This window comes from Hippocampus zosterae, chromosome 1 (genome assembly GCF_025434085.1).
Source record: "Hippocampus zosterae strain Florida chromosome 1, ASM2543408v3, whole genome shotgun sequence".
Classification (NCBI taxonomy): domain Eukaryota; kingdom Metazoa; phylum Chordata; class Actinopteri; order Syngnathiformes; family Syngnathidae; genus Hippocampus; species Hippocampus zosterae.
In genome coordinates this window covers 23,644,720-23,661,437 of record NC_067451.1, presented here as the reverse complement: position 1 = coordinate 23,661,437, position 16,718 = coordinate 23,644,720, and the positions used below count along the sequence as shown (strand labels likewise).

Genomic DNA, 16,718 nt, shown 5'->3' with positions numbered 1-16,718 from the left:
CAATTAGATTTTTTAATTATGCCTACCCATGTACCATGTACATTCATGATGTGTTAATAGTATACAGTATACAGAACGCACGCAAAGCGGAAACAATAGTAAATTCTCATCTTTTCAAAATATTAACAAATTTAATTTATTAATGCAATTGTGTCATAACATCGTAATCATACATTTATATTTAAATCTGGCGGGAAAGGGAGAAGAAGAACCTGGCTGCAGACCAGCATGGCTCTTAAGAGGGAAAAGGAAAAAAAACGTTAAACGGAAGTGGTTTTTTGTTCCCGCCCACTCACATTCGTGTTGCAGCGTCGACCAATAGCGGGAGAGCAGCAGATTTAAAAGATGAGCCGCAGTCCGTTTTCCTTTTCATGACAAACGTCTCTGTTCTTACCAAATCGGAGTTGGTACAGATAATCCAGACACACAATCACGACTACGGTAACGGTTCCGTTAATATATCGAGTCTGTTTTATTATATGAAGTTGTTCTCTTGTTTGTGACATTTTTGACTAAGCCTAAACGCCCATATAGAAAGCATTGTCCAAGGTTTACAACTTCAAAATCGTGTTAACCACCCCACCCCACGGGCCAGCTAACTAATGGAACACTGGCTGTAAATGTTAACGTCTGTTTCGTCCTTTTTAGACACGATGGCTCACATCACTGCACAACGGGAAAATCAAAGTCTTTCCTTCATACCAGGTAGGAAATTTGAGCACAAATTGTGTTTTGGTGTGTCTTGGCCTCGGGATCTTTGATTTTAATTTGTCTTTACAGAGATATCCTCGAAGACTCCACTCAATCCCAAAACCATGAGAACTCCTCTGCGTACTGGTCGGAAGGCTTTTGGGGTAGTCAATACGCAGTTATCAACCCCTGTTGTCAATCAGGGGAAGATAACTGAGAAATTTCAGGTTGGATATGTATCTGTAATGTGTTGTAATTGTTCTATTTAGTGTTGCAAAGCAGTGGGAAATTTCCTGTAGCAATGAAAGTATTGAAACTCGGGGAAACTCCAAGGTGCTCTCTTTGGAGAAACTAAAGCATTTATTGCAGCTTTGTCTTCTTAAACCCCCAAAAAAGACAAATCCATTTCGGCACACAAACTGTTGTCAGGGAGTCCAGCCGTTTAATTTAAAAGGCTTTATTTTTCTCTCGGCTTACTTGAAAGAGCTGGCTCTTTCTGCTCCCAAACACGACATTAGATTTTTTTTTTCGACGCTTCATTTAATTTATTCTAAAAAGTAGGGACAATTTGGAGCGCCCAAACAGGCAAACTAACTGCTGTTAGTTATTCACTTTCAAATTTTAACTCTGGCAGCCAGTGCAAGTGACATCATACACCATGTGATCGCGAAATTGCAATTTTTGCATCCTGGTGCACTCGTGCTGATCATTGGAGACTTTATGTTCCTCTCACCGAAGACTGTAGACTGCAACAAGAGGAAATGAAACTAAATTTTCTGTATGCCAGTGTTGCAAAAATCTGTCATCGTGGTGCAAAGTAACTGAAGTTGAGTTTTTGGAAAACTGCTTTGCCATGGTCTTGACATTTATAGCCAATCAAACATTTTTATGGGGGGCTTCAGTGGCTCATGGATTTTCGCTTTATATGGTAGAGATCAGTTCTTATCCTCCACCAATAATGGGAAGGATAACTAGGAATTGAGGGTACATTTCATGGGATGGTGTCTTTCAAGGATAAATATTTTTGGGATCAGATGCAAAATGGACATGCCTTCTATCCCACATGCCAGGGCATTACAATGCATTCACTGTGAAGTCAAATTTGGGCGTGCGGCATCGAGCCAGTTGACTCGGTGATGGTGCATTAATTAAATTTCACCAGCTCTATATTGTGTTGGGGTTAATTACATTAATCAGAATGTATTTAACATAAGTATTAGTAATGTTTCGGTTTTGTTTTACTCTTCAATCCCTCCCTAGAAGAAAAAAGGGTATAAGGGCCGCACCCGACGGTTTGGGGAGCCGGCTCCATGACAGTTCTATGAATGGTGTTTCTCCATCAATTGTAGCTGAATTATATCTCATCATTGAGCAAAGACTTTCGTTGTCTTGGTTTCCGTGGACAAGACATCCCTATCAAGTGCCAACCTTAATTTTTTTTTAAAGTCCCTTAGAATGTTTACAACTCGAAAGATTCCTGAAACTTTGCAACCTTAATTTTATTGAAAGTGCATGTTTAAGTGTTTTTGTTGCACCCAACAGGAAGCCAAACTCAAGCATGAAGCTCAGAAGAAAGAGGACTACCCAGAGATTGAGAAAATGATCCCCTATGATCCTATGGGTAATTGGAAGACTGTTTAGAATGGATTAAAATCAGTCGTATTTGCTTTTAATTGGTTTCATCCCCCCCTTTCAGAGTTTGAGGCATACTGCGTTCCTGAGGATTTAATTCCTCTCGGTAGTCTCGCTCTAGCTGGTCTGGGTTTCCACCAAAGGCCTCCTCTCTCGGGGAAAGACCAGCATAATTACGTGCCTCCACTTCCAAGCCTGTCACCTGAGAGAATGCCACAATGCTCGGGTAACAAATTTGTTGATCATATACCCTATTTTGATTAACAAATGAGACTAAGTGCTCAAACTCACTTTGGAGGTTGCACTGTATTGTGTGCCTTAGAAGTGGCTCAATCCACAGCTACTTTGATGTAATGCATTAATTTCTTTCAGATGGCTGCACAGAGTTTGACGCCTTCCTCCAGACGATTGACGAACTGATCATTGAGCTTCCCCCCCTTGAGCCTGGTACCAACTGAAATGTTCAAATGCAGCTTTCTACTCTTCATACCATTTCTTTCTTTGACTTAGAATGTTTTACCGTTTTAAATAGTTGCTATTTATCTGCATTTTGTCACTTTAAAGCAGCGCAATAAAAATGTGCACTTCCTGGTTTTGCATTCCATCAGTGGTCACATGACACACTCCCTTTCTTGAGACTACAGTACTATGAACTTTGGCTCAGTTCCTCTGGGAAGTGGGAAAAGTAAGCAAAAACTAATCGCTTGAATTACTTTTATTTTAAAATCGGTGTTTTTGAATGTCACTAGAAATGAGCAGCCGTAGATGCACGTTGAATTCTTTCAAACCAACGTCAGTGACCCAAATGAGAGTGGAGCAGGTGAGTCACGTTAACGACCAAGACTAGTATGCGAACTGTTTTTGACATTCAAAATGGAGACCGTTCTAACGTCTAAATGGAGAGAACCCCAATGGAAGGATACAGCGCGATTTTTGTTAGAAGGAAACTCGTTCAAATTTGACATTTAAATTCGTCGGGCTGTCATCCAAAATTACCGGAACAGCAGTACCATGGATGAGGGCAGCTCGACTGGGCCGCATACCACCCCTGACGCCCACCCGGACCGCGAATGGACACAAGGCGCCGTTGCGGACGGACTCTCCCGGTATGGCACTTCGCTCATGCCGGGTGCTCTCCAGCGGAGGTCGCGGCTGCTACAGAGGCAGCAAGACGACTCCGACGCGGACGCATCTGCCCGGCGCAAGAAATCCACTAAAGAGTTGTCCCAGGGGGGGTTGGGGTTGGCTCTGTACCCAATGGAGCACGTGTGGATGCTGTCAGCCGTAGAGGGCAATTGTGACACCCTGCTGGAGTTCGTGTCCGAGGAACCGCTGCTGCTCACCAGGCTGGACTTCATCAGTGGCTACTCGGTGCTCCACTGGCTGGCCAAGACCGGCCGAGACGATACGTTGCTAAAGCTGCTCCACCGAGCCGAGAAAGCTGGAGGACAGCCAGTGAGCGTAGACGTGCGGGGGAGCGGTGGCCTCACTCCGCTGCACGTCGCCAGCATGCACGGCCACTACGCGGTTGTCAAGCTCCTCGTGGGCGCGTTCGGTGCCGACGTAGATGTCATGGACTACGGGGGCAGGCGCGCATGGCAGTATCTGACGCCGGACGCCCCCCGTGAGATGAAGGAGCTGCTTGGGACGTGGGACGACGAGCACGCCCGCAGGGCGGAACCCAGCTACAATAAGAACTGTAACAGCGTAGGCGACTTAACAGTCATGCCCGGAGAGGACGTGGAGGCTTTGACTGATGAGGTGGACTCGTTTGACCGCAGCAGAAGAGGCAGCTGGAGGTTTGGTTCCGTGAAAAGGTTCTTTTCATTTCGCACCAGTAGATGCTGACATTTTCTGTCAATACGGTACTGTGCTTTCATTCCCTTGAAGGTGCTTTGGACCTTAGGTTGTTCCAATTACAATATTTGACATGCAAACAGCACTCTCGCTAGCCGGTGTTATTTTTCCATCTTGAATGGCAGTGTTATTTGGCAGAGACAAGCAAACATGAGCTACAAATACAAGCATTTGTGGTGTGGGTAGATCGGAAAAAACATGACTGCTTTTCATTTTGCTGTTTTTTTTACTCCTTTTAAAGAGTAAGATCTCATTTTGCTCTGACTATAATTGCCAAGTGCCTATCATTCTGTGCTGAATAAACCAAAATTAAAACAAAATGTGTACATCAAGTATTTGTTTGATCACAGATCTTTAATTTTCAAACATGAACGTAGAACCAGACTGTGTACAAAACAACTGTGGCTCTACCAACATTGAGCCTCTCCTTCCTGTTAGCTGGAGGTCGTCTTGATGGAATGGATTCTGCGGAACGTCATGTTTACAGACCCAGCTTAGTCCTCCTCCAGTGTCTCCTCTTGGAGTTGTACCTGAAGAATGGAGGAGAATGGTCAGCCAAGACAAACCGGCACTCACCTTATCCTCCAACTTCTAATATAAAACACAAAACTAACCATTTAAAAATTACATTTATGGATACAGCAGTTTGCCACTGAACAACACTGCCGTGTCAGGATAACCATTGACGAAAATCCAAATTCCAACTTTGTCACAAAAAAAAAAAGTACAAATCCCCACACTATCGTGGTTCACTTACTGCAGGGCTGAGTGTGAGTGCTTTGGGGGAGTTGGCTCAATGCACACAAAAACAATACAATCATTCAACAGTGCAGTAAATACAAAACGACCATGAAGTAGGATCATCCCTGTTGAGTAACACTTGCTACAGCTAGCTAACAGTGTTTCAGTGACAGAGCAACCTCTTCATCCTCATAAATGATGACGACAACGAGCTCTGAGACTGAGTAGTAATAATCTCAGCAGGGTTAATGTCAGCACTTCACAGCCATCAAGTGCTGCAATTGCAGGCCTGCTTTACTGCAACATGTAGTCTTCTGCCATTGCAGTATGGAGTCTCAACACCCATGCAGTTTTGCCAACACATCATCTAACTTCATCACTAAACCAATGAACACATTTTGACTTCAATTAATGTCAAGCCTGTCCTACCAGACAAGAGCTGCAAGTCCATCTTGTGGTGACAACATGGTTAATGGTTATTACGTTTTGATTACCAAAAGTTCTTATTTTTACTATACTGAGTGACAGATGAATGCAAATCCAAATCCGTTTGTTATAAGACAGTGAGATGAGCAAGCCATCACTCTTTTTCTTCAAACAGGCCACTTCATTCAATAAGCCGCAGGGTTGAAAGTGTGACAAAAGTAGCGCCTTTTAGTCCAGAAATTACGGCAACCAATATAAAGCGTTGAAAAGGAGTCGCTCTCTGTGACGATGCAATGTTAAGGATTGAACATGATGCACTTGGGTTGTCCAAAAAGCGACAATTCTGAAGTTCCAGGGATTCAACCCAACATCAGTATTTACTCATTGTTATTTTTATTATTTTGCCATTCAATAATCAATTGTGAATGCTATAACTACAAGTTACATTTCTTAATTGGTTAATTAGGAAAAAAAACTAAACATGGATTTTATCAAATGTCTAGGGTTGCACTACTAACTACTACTACTTTAGCCGTTTTCCATAAATTGATTAATTTATTCAGTTGAGTATTTTCTGTAAAATGTAATTGTACAGAAAATGGAAAGTAATTTTCCACATTTTTGCATTCCAACAATAATGTAAATATGTACAATTCAATAAATTTATTATTTAATCAAAATCAACTTGGAAAGACACTGGGTTTCCCCCCCCCCCCCCCCATCTACAAGTGATGTTGCCTATCTGTCGATTTAAATTACACATAAACAATGGGGCAGATGATCACAAAGTTGTGTGCCTGTGACTCCGACTCATTAAACGTGTACAAGATGCAGCTAGGCAAAACATGTCAAGTAGAAAACGAGGTGCCAATGTCCCAACACGATTCATCAAGGACATAACAATTTAACACGTTTCTTGGGAGTCCTGATTGTCAATGGAGGGAATCACTATTTATCATGACCCGTTTTTGCGAATCTGTTGCTGCAGTAAGATTATACTTAGCTCTCACTTAACTAGTGGGTTCATATTATCAAAAAAATGCGTGTTGGCATTATAAACGGCCATTGTACAGCAGTGTACACCAACACACAACCCTTACCTGATTTTGTTGCCGGTCTTCATTCTGATCCACTGAGGAATGGGCCTGTTTTGCTTCTGCTTTTTGGCCAGAAAGCGCTTAATTCTGAAAGTCTTGTGAGACGACTAAAAACACACGGCACAACGAAATCATGTAAAATCACGCAACACATTTGAACACTGTGTGGTTACCAGTCCACACAGGCTAAACGCCTTCTTGGAGCTTCTATGCTAGATTACTAGCTCGCTAGCTAATAAGCTTGGAGTGCGCAGCGCCATTTAAATGTACACAATTACAAATTTGACGCGCCATATAGATATGTAAAACATCGTGGGTGTTATATCTAAGTGTTCTGAGGAAACAGAAGAGTCTACAGTGTATATTTTAACAGATGTTGGATGATTTTTCTAGTTACCATGTCGACCACAATGCTTTCCTCACAACGACGTCGATAGAAGAGGCCGAAGGATGTGATGTAAGCTATTTTAACCAATGATGCATCCGGCTATTTAGTCGTACTCTTTTATTGACAGCGACACTAGCAGGCTAATTCGTGATACTACAGATTAATTTCTCAATTTCTAACTGTAGACATCTTTTTTTGACAGGTAATTACCACTTATGGGAATATTTTGAAAGTTAGAAAAATATAATTTGTACCGAGTTAATAATAAAATGTCTCACTACAAAAATCGTTTTTTTGTGGAAATCGGGTTATTCACATGGGGACCTTTTTATGTCATTCTAACGGAAATCATTCCAACTAAAGATTTCTGGTCAGTGGTCACCCCTTTATGTGTGACTCGATCTTTTCCGATCTGCCATTTGGACATCAATGCTACCCCTCTGAATCCTGAAAAAAAACTATGTGTATGTAAGTATGTTATATTTGAATGAAGAAATCTTCCCATATTATGTGAAACGATTGTAAACTCCACTATTGCTATTGAATCTGAACACGTCATCACCCTATCCGGTGTTTTCTCTTTCACCCTTTGTAGGCTAATAATTACTGCCAGACAAATGATGTGATAGTCTCTTTGGGATTTGAAACCCAAATTCTAGAATAAACACACACCCATACTCCCACTTGCATTCTTCGAACCATCGGTATACATGGTCACTCTGCTATAATACACATTTTTAATGTAGTCACTTGTTTTCACCCTCATATCTATCATTCTCCATGCTTTTCCCTAACACTTTGGATTCTTATCTATCTATATTTGCCTCTGGATACATCCATGTACTAACAGGAGTCTGTCCATCCAAACCCATTTCCACGGAACTTACCATATTCGCAATACAGACCATATAGACAAACATTTTCTTCCACACCTTTAAACACATCATAAACATAATTGTTGTAATCTACTAAAACTTGTAGCAAGAGCTGTGTTTATTCACAGTCCATGAATGCCATTTATATGCTTTTCAATGCTGTTTGGATGAACAATTTGTGTAAGCAATAATGAAAACACGTTTGCAGTGATACCATCAAAAGGTAAGGTCACTTAATGGTTTTGTGTAACCATAGTCTTAGCTTTCCTACAAAGTGAAACCACAAAGAGGGTCGCTTTGAGGCACTGCCTGGCTCCACCATCAATCAGTCGTGAGCCTCAGACATGGAAGAGGGGGCGGTGAGGCAACATGGTGCTCAGGAGTCTGGCTGGTCGCAAACCGAAAAGAAGACGCAAGCAGAAATCCACTCAGTCGTCACCCTTCTCAGCCAATTTCTTCATCTCGGTGTCTGGCTTCCTGTCCACAGAGCTGACATCAGCTCCACCTCCGCCGCCACCTCCTCCTGCTGGACGATTGCGGCTTCTTGCTCCAGGCTGGTACAGCTGGATAGCAGGACGATCCTAATACAAAAAACAAAGAATCATTCATTCATTCATCTTCCTAACCGCTTATATCCTCACTAGGGTTGCGGGGGGTGCTGGAGCCTATCCCAGCTGTCTTCGGGCAGTAGGTGGGGGACACCCTGAACTAGTTGCCAGCCAATCGCAGACAAAGAATCATACTTGTGAAATAAACCCATGAATAGCTATTCTTATTTTTTAATGGATAATAAAGATACAAATACACACAATAAACAAATGGATATTGGGGGCGTCCGCCTCTCCAATAAAGGACAGTTCAATATCTATCCATTGCTTTGAAGTGGAACAATTTATTTCTATTTGACGCACTCACAACTTTTAAATCAAACCCAATATTTTCAATTAAAATAGATTTTTTTGTTACATCCCTAATAGCTGTGTATAATTTTTCCTGTAATTGCCTCATCGATGTATTAATTTTAATAATAGTAACTAATAGTTGTTAATATTTTGAAATAAATGCGGTAAAAAAAAATCTTCAGCAAAACGTAATTTAAAAATGCATGGATGAATGAACACAAACAAACATGAGTGGACATTAAATGTTCAAAATGTCTGTATGTACAGTACGTGGATGAACAAGTGAATGCTTTTTATGCATATATAAAGGAATAAAATATAAAAACTATCATTTTGAAATCCGCCTACTGCCCGATGACAGCTGGGATAGGCTCCAGCACCCCCCGCGACCCTCGTGAGGATCAAGCGGCTCGGAAGATGAATGAATGAATGAATGAATGAATAAAAAATTAAGAATAAGCATGGATAACTGAAAAGAAGAACAAAGAAAAATTTTGTGAATTAAAAAGACGTATCAAATATTGTTTTAAATGGTTTGAATAGTGAATCAATAAAAAATGTTATATTATTACAAAAACAATAGGGTAATTTTGAAATGTAATACTTTTTTCAATGCATAGAAAACTGAATAATAAAAATTAAAAATTTGAAGTTAAATGTTTTAAAAAGTGTGGATTAATGAATGAAAAATGTTGTCAAGAAACACCCTCCTTAAAAAGATGGCTCTAAATAAAATATATTTTTCTCCTTAAATATAAAAATTCACACCCGAAAAAAACATCTTAAAAATACATACATATACTGTAGTATGTATCGAATGAAAAGATGGGTACACGACTGACAGGTAGACATAAACAGTATTTTGATAGAAAGATTGATGCATTACTTTGTTCCGTAATCGTTCTCTCTTGGCACTGTCGTCCTTCTTGTCTTGTTTTTGTGTCTTCTCCATCTTGTCAGATTCGGATGCATTGTCTGTCCGTTTCTTGTCCGGTGGCCGCTCCCTCTCCTTGTTGGCTGGTCCCTCCTCCTCCACCCACTTCCTGGTGACATTCTCGCCGTCGTGCCTTTCCCTCCTCCTCCGTCGCTCTTGCCGTCTCATGCGTTCTTTCTCCCTCTGTTGGCGCTCCTTCTCCAGCTCGCGCTCCCTGTCGCGGTCGGCGTCATGTTCCCGTAGCTCCTTGCGGCCTTCCTCGTCTGGCCTGCAAGGGGAGAAAGCATGGAATATGTTGAAGCATGAAATGTATTAAGATTTTATATAAAATGTAACGGCATTAAATCATTATTTTAATTTTAAAAAATTTCAGTTGATTATAATGTGATTAAAAATCTAATTAACACATATGTTAAAAAGAACAGATACAAAATATGTTCAGCGCCCACACAATTTTTTAAATGAACAAAAAATTAAAAATAAATATGCAGTTGCAAATCCGATGACAGAACCATGAAGTCGATCATCAAACTGTGTTTGTATGTTTTAGGTGAAATACAAAGTGTAGTAGTGGATAACAAAGATTTTTTTTAACATAAAAAGATAATATGAGCCAATTATGACCTACTTCTTTGCGCATTCGTCCTTGATGTCATTGTTTTGTCGTCTTTTGTGCTCAGCGGTTCTGCTCTGCTCTTTGCCGGGCCTCTCAGTTTTTTTAAACTTCTCCTTCATTTTGTCCGAGTCAGCATCGTCTCCTCTGTCTGGCTTCTTCAGCAGCTACGCAGTGGACAAAGAGAGAGGACGTCATCTGGCGGTGGCGGTGTGTGCGTGTGTGTGTGCGTGTGTGTGTGTGCGTGTGTGTGTGCGTGTGTGTGTGTGCGTGTGTGTGTGTGTGTGTGTGTGGAAGTGAGTGAACTGAAGGGATTTTTAAACTACAACTTAACCATCTTAACTTAAATACTGAAAACTGATATTTCTGGTATCTGTACTTCATGAGGGGACAATTTTTTTTCACAACTTTTTACTTTTACTCTCTCAAGTATGAGTACTTTTCCCACGTCCACTACTTACTTTTATTTTTGGCTCGTCTTTGACTTGGTCCTTGCCATTTTCCGGTTTCTTCATTTTCTCAGCTCCTTTGCGCTTTCGCCGCTCCTCCTCACGCCACTTGCGGCGCTCCTCGTCTCGAAGGCGCTTGCGCTCAAGCTCTCGCCGCCTCCTCTCCTCTTTCTTCTCCTCCCTGATTCTCTGAGGAGGGAAGAAGTCTATCTTCTGCTGTTAAGTTTGGCTCACTGCTGTGCCTAACTTACCTGCTTATTCTTCAGGAAGTCCAGCAGAGGAGTTGTTTTTTTAGCTTTGGGAAAAATAGAAGTTGAATTTAGTGGAACTAAGACACAAAGAGTATTAATTAATTTAATGTAGAATTGGGCGACATGACCTTACTTTGTTTTGCTGAACAAAATTCCAATTGTAACTGAGGTCATTCCCTTTACAAATGACAATAGCATGATTCAAAAATCGTTTTTATTTGCATTTTTTCCCTTTTGAGATGTGCTTCCTTTTTTTCTAATACCACACAAGCTTTGAAATAGTTTATGTGCAGCAAGTTCCCCACCCAGCAGCATTTACTTGCAAAAACATCTACAGAAAAATAGAAGTACAAATTACAGATGTGAAAATGACTGCCTCTCATGTGCTTTCTCTTAGTCTTTTCTCATGCGCAGTTGTAAAAGTGAGGCAAGGCAATCTTTGCTTTAATGCACAAATCTTGGATCAAAAAACTAGGTGGTTCTATCACTGCTTCTGCAACATATACACAGACTCCGTACTATGCGTTAGGAAATGTTCTGTGTAGCTGACTCTGTGATAGGCTCTTGTCTGGTTCTTTTCTTGTTTGTAAAATTGCCAAACTGATGTCTGCTGTGAGTCGCTCTTTTCAAATGTAGTCACATGAGTTGTGAATGTCACTCAATAGAACTAGGTAACACTGACTCTGTGTTTGGGATTCAGTGTCTCAGTGTCTTATTTCTGTTTGTAGCCATGTTGTGGAAGCAGGGCACATGAGGAAAAAAAACATCCATATTCAAGTTCATTGATAAAATCAATGGGCATGGTCCAGCCCTACTATAACGTTTCCTTACCTATGAGCTCCTTTGACCTGGCTTCAATCTCTTCGAGCAGAGTCTCAGGCGTGGATGTTAACTTCTCGTTGTCTCCAGAGTAATAGTCTAAGAACTTCTTGTAATCAGGATCTTGAAGAACATGTACACATAAAGAATACACAATATTGTCTTTTTTTTAAATTGCTAAACATATGCAATGGATCCCACTGAACCACAAACGTTTTCATATTTCACTGATGGTGTGATGGTACAACTGGGCTGATTTTGGTGTAGGTCAGAGGGAGTGACGATGTGATTGTGAGGGTCAGTGGTTGCTTGTCACCCGAAATATAACGTTTTTTGCTGAAAATGTAAGTTGGCAGTTCTGTATGTTGATTACAAATAAGAAAAGATTTGGAGAGTGCGGATCAATAAAAGAGTACAACACTAATTACATTTCTGAAAATACAGACCGTCACTAATAGTTCCACACTTGGCGTCCTTTTTCTTGCTTCTTTTCTTGGAAGTCTTTTGAAAAGGTGCAAACTCAACAATAGCAGGGTACTCCTGTCCTGTTTGGTAACAAACATGTGCAAAGACCCCCTTGAGAGCACATTTTCATATAAACTTCAACATCAGGATAACTTTTGATACCTCTGTTGTCTATGAACACGTAGCCATCGAAGCGATCCCTGAACAGGACGATATCCTCTTGGTTCTTAAAGTTGATGTAAGCCCTCGCAAAGAGGTGAGGGTACAGGCTAAGAGAAGAAACGTTTGTTCAAGGAGACATTTTACTATTGTCTTTCACAATTTAAAACACTTCTAAAGTTTTATGCAATAATGATTCCTTGTAGTCCAGCTGTCGCTTCAAAATGGCAGATCCTTACCCAGCCACGTCGTAATGTGGGCAGTGAATGTACTGTACATAAATTAGTCACACTATTCTGAAAACCGCTCTTAGAGACACATTTTTTCGGAAAAAGGCAGCTCACAAAATATTTTTTTGGTTGTTAAATTTCACAACGCTTCATGTATAGAAAAAAATGAAGTTAAACATCAAGTTTAAGATGTCACAAGATCACCTGGTGTCATTGGAAAAAAACTCCAGGTAGTCGACTTCAGGAAGAGGCTGCAGCTGCTCCTCTAGCTCCTCTTTAGTTAGACTCGGTGGCAGCCTTCTAATCACAATCTACAAGCGGAGCGGCATTCCTCCATTAGTACACAGCGCAGAGAACGTATACGGTGACCGGTGTTAATTTGATAACTCGTAAAAACAAAAAACAAACATTCGTGCATTGTCAATAGTACTGTATACTACCAGTCCATGTTAGCTGATGATCCACAGCTGATTTCGGGCGACAGGTTGAGTATACAGTACTGTATTAGACAGGTTAATGGCAGGGTGCATAAAGACAATGATTAACACTCACATGGGCAATTTAGAGTTTTCAATTAACCTAAAACGCATGTCTTTGGAAAGTGTGGGGAAAATGGAGAAAATCGACGTGAAGTTGCAAAGTCCACGCAGGGAGACCACAGTCAAGATTCGAACCTCAAAATAGTGACGCATCATGGAAAATGAACACAGCATCAATTAACTAGTGTTAAAAAGACAAAAAAATCCATACCAATCTAAACACGTGTATAAGCACACATATGTATGCATTGATGAAATATGGCAAAATAAAATACAGATTAAAATGTGTCCCTTACGACAATCACAAACTCGTACTCGTGGGGCTAGCCTAGCCTAGCTCGAGTTTCACCTTTGTCATGGTCTCCTTCTTTTCCTTCGACTTCTCCGTCCTGTCTGAATCCTCGCACATTAATTCTACTCGCCTCTCCCTGGGTCGAGTGTTTTCTTTACCCTCCTTCATATTTTTGAAAGGCTACTTGTGTCAACTTGTGTCATTCCCAAGACTTGTTTACTTTTTTTAAACTTCGCCAAAGTGAAAAGGAAACCAAGCACGCATGCGCAACCTTCGACCTCCGCTCTAGCGTAGTACTGTACTGCAAAAGCAAAAGAGGGAAACCTGTGGGAAAAATGCACGCTTTAGCGGTAACTTTAAATTGATTCTAAATAAAAGCTCAAAATGTGAGTTTGTCGCATATCATGAAAGTTTAGGACTTTGCTGTGAGCTATGGTTTCTTTGAATATTTCAAAATTTTAGGGAAAAAAACCCGATCTCCAAATTTAATTAAACGCTCTTTCCTCGCTGATTACCAACATGAAATGTTTTATTTTGAACAATTTAGGCAGAACGGTCTTTTATACTTCCGGTAGTGGGATGTCTTGTGTAGGGAGCGCCATTTTGTTAGCCTCCGCAGAAAAATAAACGGGACAAGTCGGCGATTATTGATTTCTGGGCTATTGAACGCCTCCCGCCATCATGTGGTATGAAATTCTGCCCGGCCTCGGCATCATGGCGGCGTGTCTGATTATTCCCGGCGTCGCCACCGCACAGATCCATAAATTCACCAACGGTGGAAAGGTGAGCTGGTGGTGGATGCTAAGTGCTAATGTAGCGGTGATAAGAAGAAACGTGCAAACATCTTGTTTTACACTATTTATGTGTCTATTTTAATTTTTTTACAGGAGAAAAGAATCGCCCATGTTCCGTGGCAATGGTACCTGATGGAGAGAGACAAGCGGGTGTCAGGAACGGGGCGCTACTTTGACTCCAAGGTGAAACTTCACGTCCGTTTGTCGGAGACCAAGTCTATTTACTAAAAGCTACCAGCCACGACAAGCTCACTGTAATCATAACTTTATTGCTAAATGATGCTCTACAATTAATTTTTATTTTCTCTACAGGGACTGGAGAACATCCACTGACAAGAATAATAAGGTTATTTGTTGTACATTAATAAAAAAAGTTCTATTACACATTAATTTGTGTCATGTTCCTAATTAAAATGTGATCGACTGTTTAAGAGTTGGTTGGTTTCCATATTGCTCTTTAACACTATCATGGAATAATGCAGATTAACTAATGTCACCCAAAGTGCAATGCCTACAATACACTGAAATAATGATAACTTTAGTTGCAATTTACTTTTTCCAAATTGACTTGTGCTTCAGGAATTTATGTGTGACAACATCCATCCATCCATTTTCTGATCCACTTATCATCACAAGGGTCGCGGGGTGAGCTGAAGCCTATCCCAGCTGTCTAGGGGCAGTAGGCGGGATACACCCCTGTACTGATTGCCAGCCAATCGCAGGGCACACATCGACAAACAACCATGCACGCTCACACAGACACCAAGGGACAATTTAGAGCCCTCTTCTTCCTCAACTGGCGGACCGCGATCCACGACCGGACCGCCGACCTCCTCTGTCCGGACCGCCGAACTCCTCTGTCCGGGCCTCCTCTGTCCGGACCCTCGGCAAATTGTATAAAATAATAAATTATAAAGTGATTTTTACGTTATACATTTTCTATTTTTGGACTATAATCTGCGCATTACCGCGATCGCTTGTTAAAATTATCCGTTGTATTATTTGCGTGCACGAACAGATGTATTGCAAGGACGCAGCAGCGCGACTCTGTGTGTGTATAATGTTTGACGAACTGGAGACTGGGGCATGTCGGCGATAACGATGCACCGATTGGCTCCTCTGAACTTAAGGTGTGTCCATACATAAGCATCAGCACGCATTCAAAATGGATGATTGTGTCAGGAACCAGACGCATGCGCGACGCCACAGTGTGCTCACAGCTTCAGCACAGGAGAGCCACACACAGACAATTAGACAAGACAAATCGCGGGACGTTTCGATTGTGTGCAGTTTTGCTCCCGTCTACCCGGGGATCTTTGCAGCTGTTTAACAGCAGAACACCGCAACATGTTAAATGAACATCCCAATGCCAATGGCGTCCTCAAATAATATTTGCATGCCTCAGACATTGCATTCACCTTTAGTGGAAGAGCAGCACTGCACATTCCTGTGCTCCCTTGTGTCAGTATTTAAAATGGTTCTTAACTCCTCTTCTGATATATTTTTAAATGATTTCAGAGGGGATGTGAAAAGGGGAATTGTACAAATGAAAATAACATTTTTGTTTTCATTTTTAGTATTTATTTTGGTAAAATGAGTATTTTGTTTTGCTTTTGTTAAATTAAGGGAAAAAAGACAACTACTGTTTAACAAAGTTAAAGTAAAAAATGTCTTATTTCCCTAAAAGGGCTATTTCTATTATTAAGCAGGCACAACTTAACAAAATAAAAGAGTTCCTCTGCCTCAACACAATACCTCTCATAATTTGCTGTGTATTGGCAAAGTGAATAATTGTTATTTTCCAGCACCCCATTCTTGGTTGGTTGTGAGGAGTGTTGATTTGTATAAGCTTGGCTTGACCATACTAAATGGGCATATAGCCCTGCTCCCCATGACCACCGTGCATGGGACCGGACCTTGGTCTTATAAAAAAAAAAAAAAGTGGACCGACAGCATTTCTAGTTGAGGACCACTGATTTAGAGCATAGGTGTCAAACTCAGGTCGTGGAGGGCCGCTGTCCTGCATGTTTTCCAAGTCTCCCTGTTCCAACACACTTGATTCAAATGAACAGGTTTCAATGTCAGGCTTCCGCAGAGTTTGCTGATGATTTGATTTGAGCTCTGTCGGAGGTGGGAGTTGAATCGGAGGCCGGGGGGCAATGAGTATGCCCACACCTGCTCTGCGCCTCTCACCGTGAGCAACTCCAGAGTGGAAGAGAGTCCAACCCCTATCGAGAGAACTGGTACCAGAACCCAGGCTGTGCGTGGAGGCAAGTCCGACTATATCCAGTGGGAAATTCTCTGCCTCACACACCAGCTCGGGCTCCTTCCCTGCCAGAGAGGTGACATTCCATGTCCCAAGAGCTAGCTTCTGCAGCCGAGGATCGGACCGCCAGGGTCCCCGCCTTTGGCTGCCGCCCAGCTCACATTGCACCCGACCCCTTTGGCCCCTCTCATGGGTGGTGAGCCCATGGGAAGGGGGACCCACGTTGCCTCTTCGGGCTGTGCCCGGCCGGGCCCCATGGGTGTAGGCCCGGCCAGCAGGCGCTTGCCAACGAGCCCCAC

The 16,718-nt window shown here is 41.7% G+C and overlaps 5 protein-coding genes across 5 annotated transcripts; 3 read left to right on the top strand and 2 right to left on the bottom strand.

The window, feature by feature from the left end:
• Positions 1-280: 280 nt before the first annotated feature.
• Positions 281-2,926, top strand: pttg1 (PTTG1 regulator of sister chromatid separation, securin). Its single transcript, XM_052076542.1, has 6 exons — positions 281-441; positions 649-705; positions 781-917; positions 2,233-2,311; positions 2,387-2,548; positions 2,695-2,926. The coding sequence occupies exons 1-6, from the start codon at positions 372-374 to the stop codon at positions 2,778-2,780; spliced, it is 591 nt and encodes a 196-aa protein (XP_051932502.1). The 5' UTR covers positions 281-371; the 3' UTR covers positions 2,781-2,926.
• sowahd (sosondowah ankyrin repeat domain family d) lies at positions 2,926-4,434 on the top strand. The gene has a single exon (XM_052076156.1). It carries the CDS (start codon positions 3,334-3,336, stop codon positions 4,168-4,170), a length of 837 nt encoding a protein of 278 aa, XP_051932116.1. The 5' UTR covers positions 2,926-3,333; the 3' UTR covers positions 4,171-4,434.
• Positions 4,435-4,514: 80 nt separating this feature from the next.
• Positions 4,515-6,958, bottom strand: rpl39 (ribosomal protein L39). The gene is made up of 3 exons (XM_052077136.1): positions 6,841-6,958; positions 6,447-6,550; positions 4,515-4,709 (listed from the first exon to the last, which is right to left on the bottom strand). Exons 1-3 carry the CDS (start codon positions 6,841-6,843, stop codon positions 4,661-4,663), a joined length of 156 nt encoding a protein of 51 aa, XP_051933096.1. The 5' UTR covers positions 6,844-6,958; the 3' UTR covers positions 4,515-4,660.
• Positions 6,959-7,806: 848 nt separating this feature from the next.
• upf3b (UPF3B regulator of nonsense mediated mRNA decay) lies at positions 7,807-13,645 on the bottom strand. The gene is made up of 10 exons (XM_052074962.1): positions 13,417-13,645; positions 12,733-12,839; positions 12,302-12,408; positions 12,121-12,219; positions 11,687-11,797; positions 10,856-10,899; positions 10,617-10,793; positions 10,171-10,322; positions 9,495-9,810; positions 7,807-8,287 (listed from the first exon to the last, which is right to left on the bottom strand). The coding sequence occupies exons 1-10, from the start codon at positions 13,525-13,527 to the stop codon at positions 8,135-8,137; spliced, it is 1,377 nt and encodes a 458-aa protein (XP_051930922.1). The 5' UTR covers positions 13,528-13,645; the 3' UTR covers positions 7,807-8,134.
• Positions 13,646-13,933: 288 nt separating this feature from the next.
• Positions 13,934-14,543, top strand: ndufa1 (NADH:ubiquinone oxidoreductase subunit A1). Its single transcript, XM_052077125.1, has 3 exons — positions 13,934-14,142; positions 14,247-14,336; positions 14,466-14,543. The coding sequence occupies exons 1-3, from the start codon at positions 14,041-14,043 to the stop codon at positions 14,484-14,486; spliced, it is 213 nt and encodes a 70-aa protein (XP_051933085.1). The 5' UTR covers positions 13,934-14,040; the 3' UTR covers positions 14,487-14,543.
• Positions 14,544-16,718: the final 2,175 nt, after the last annotated feature.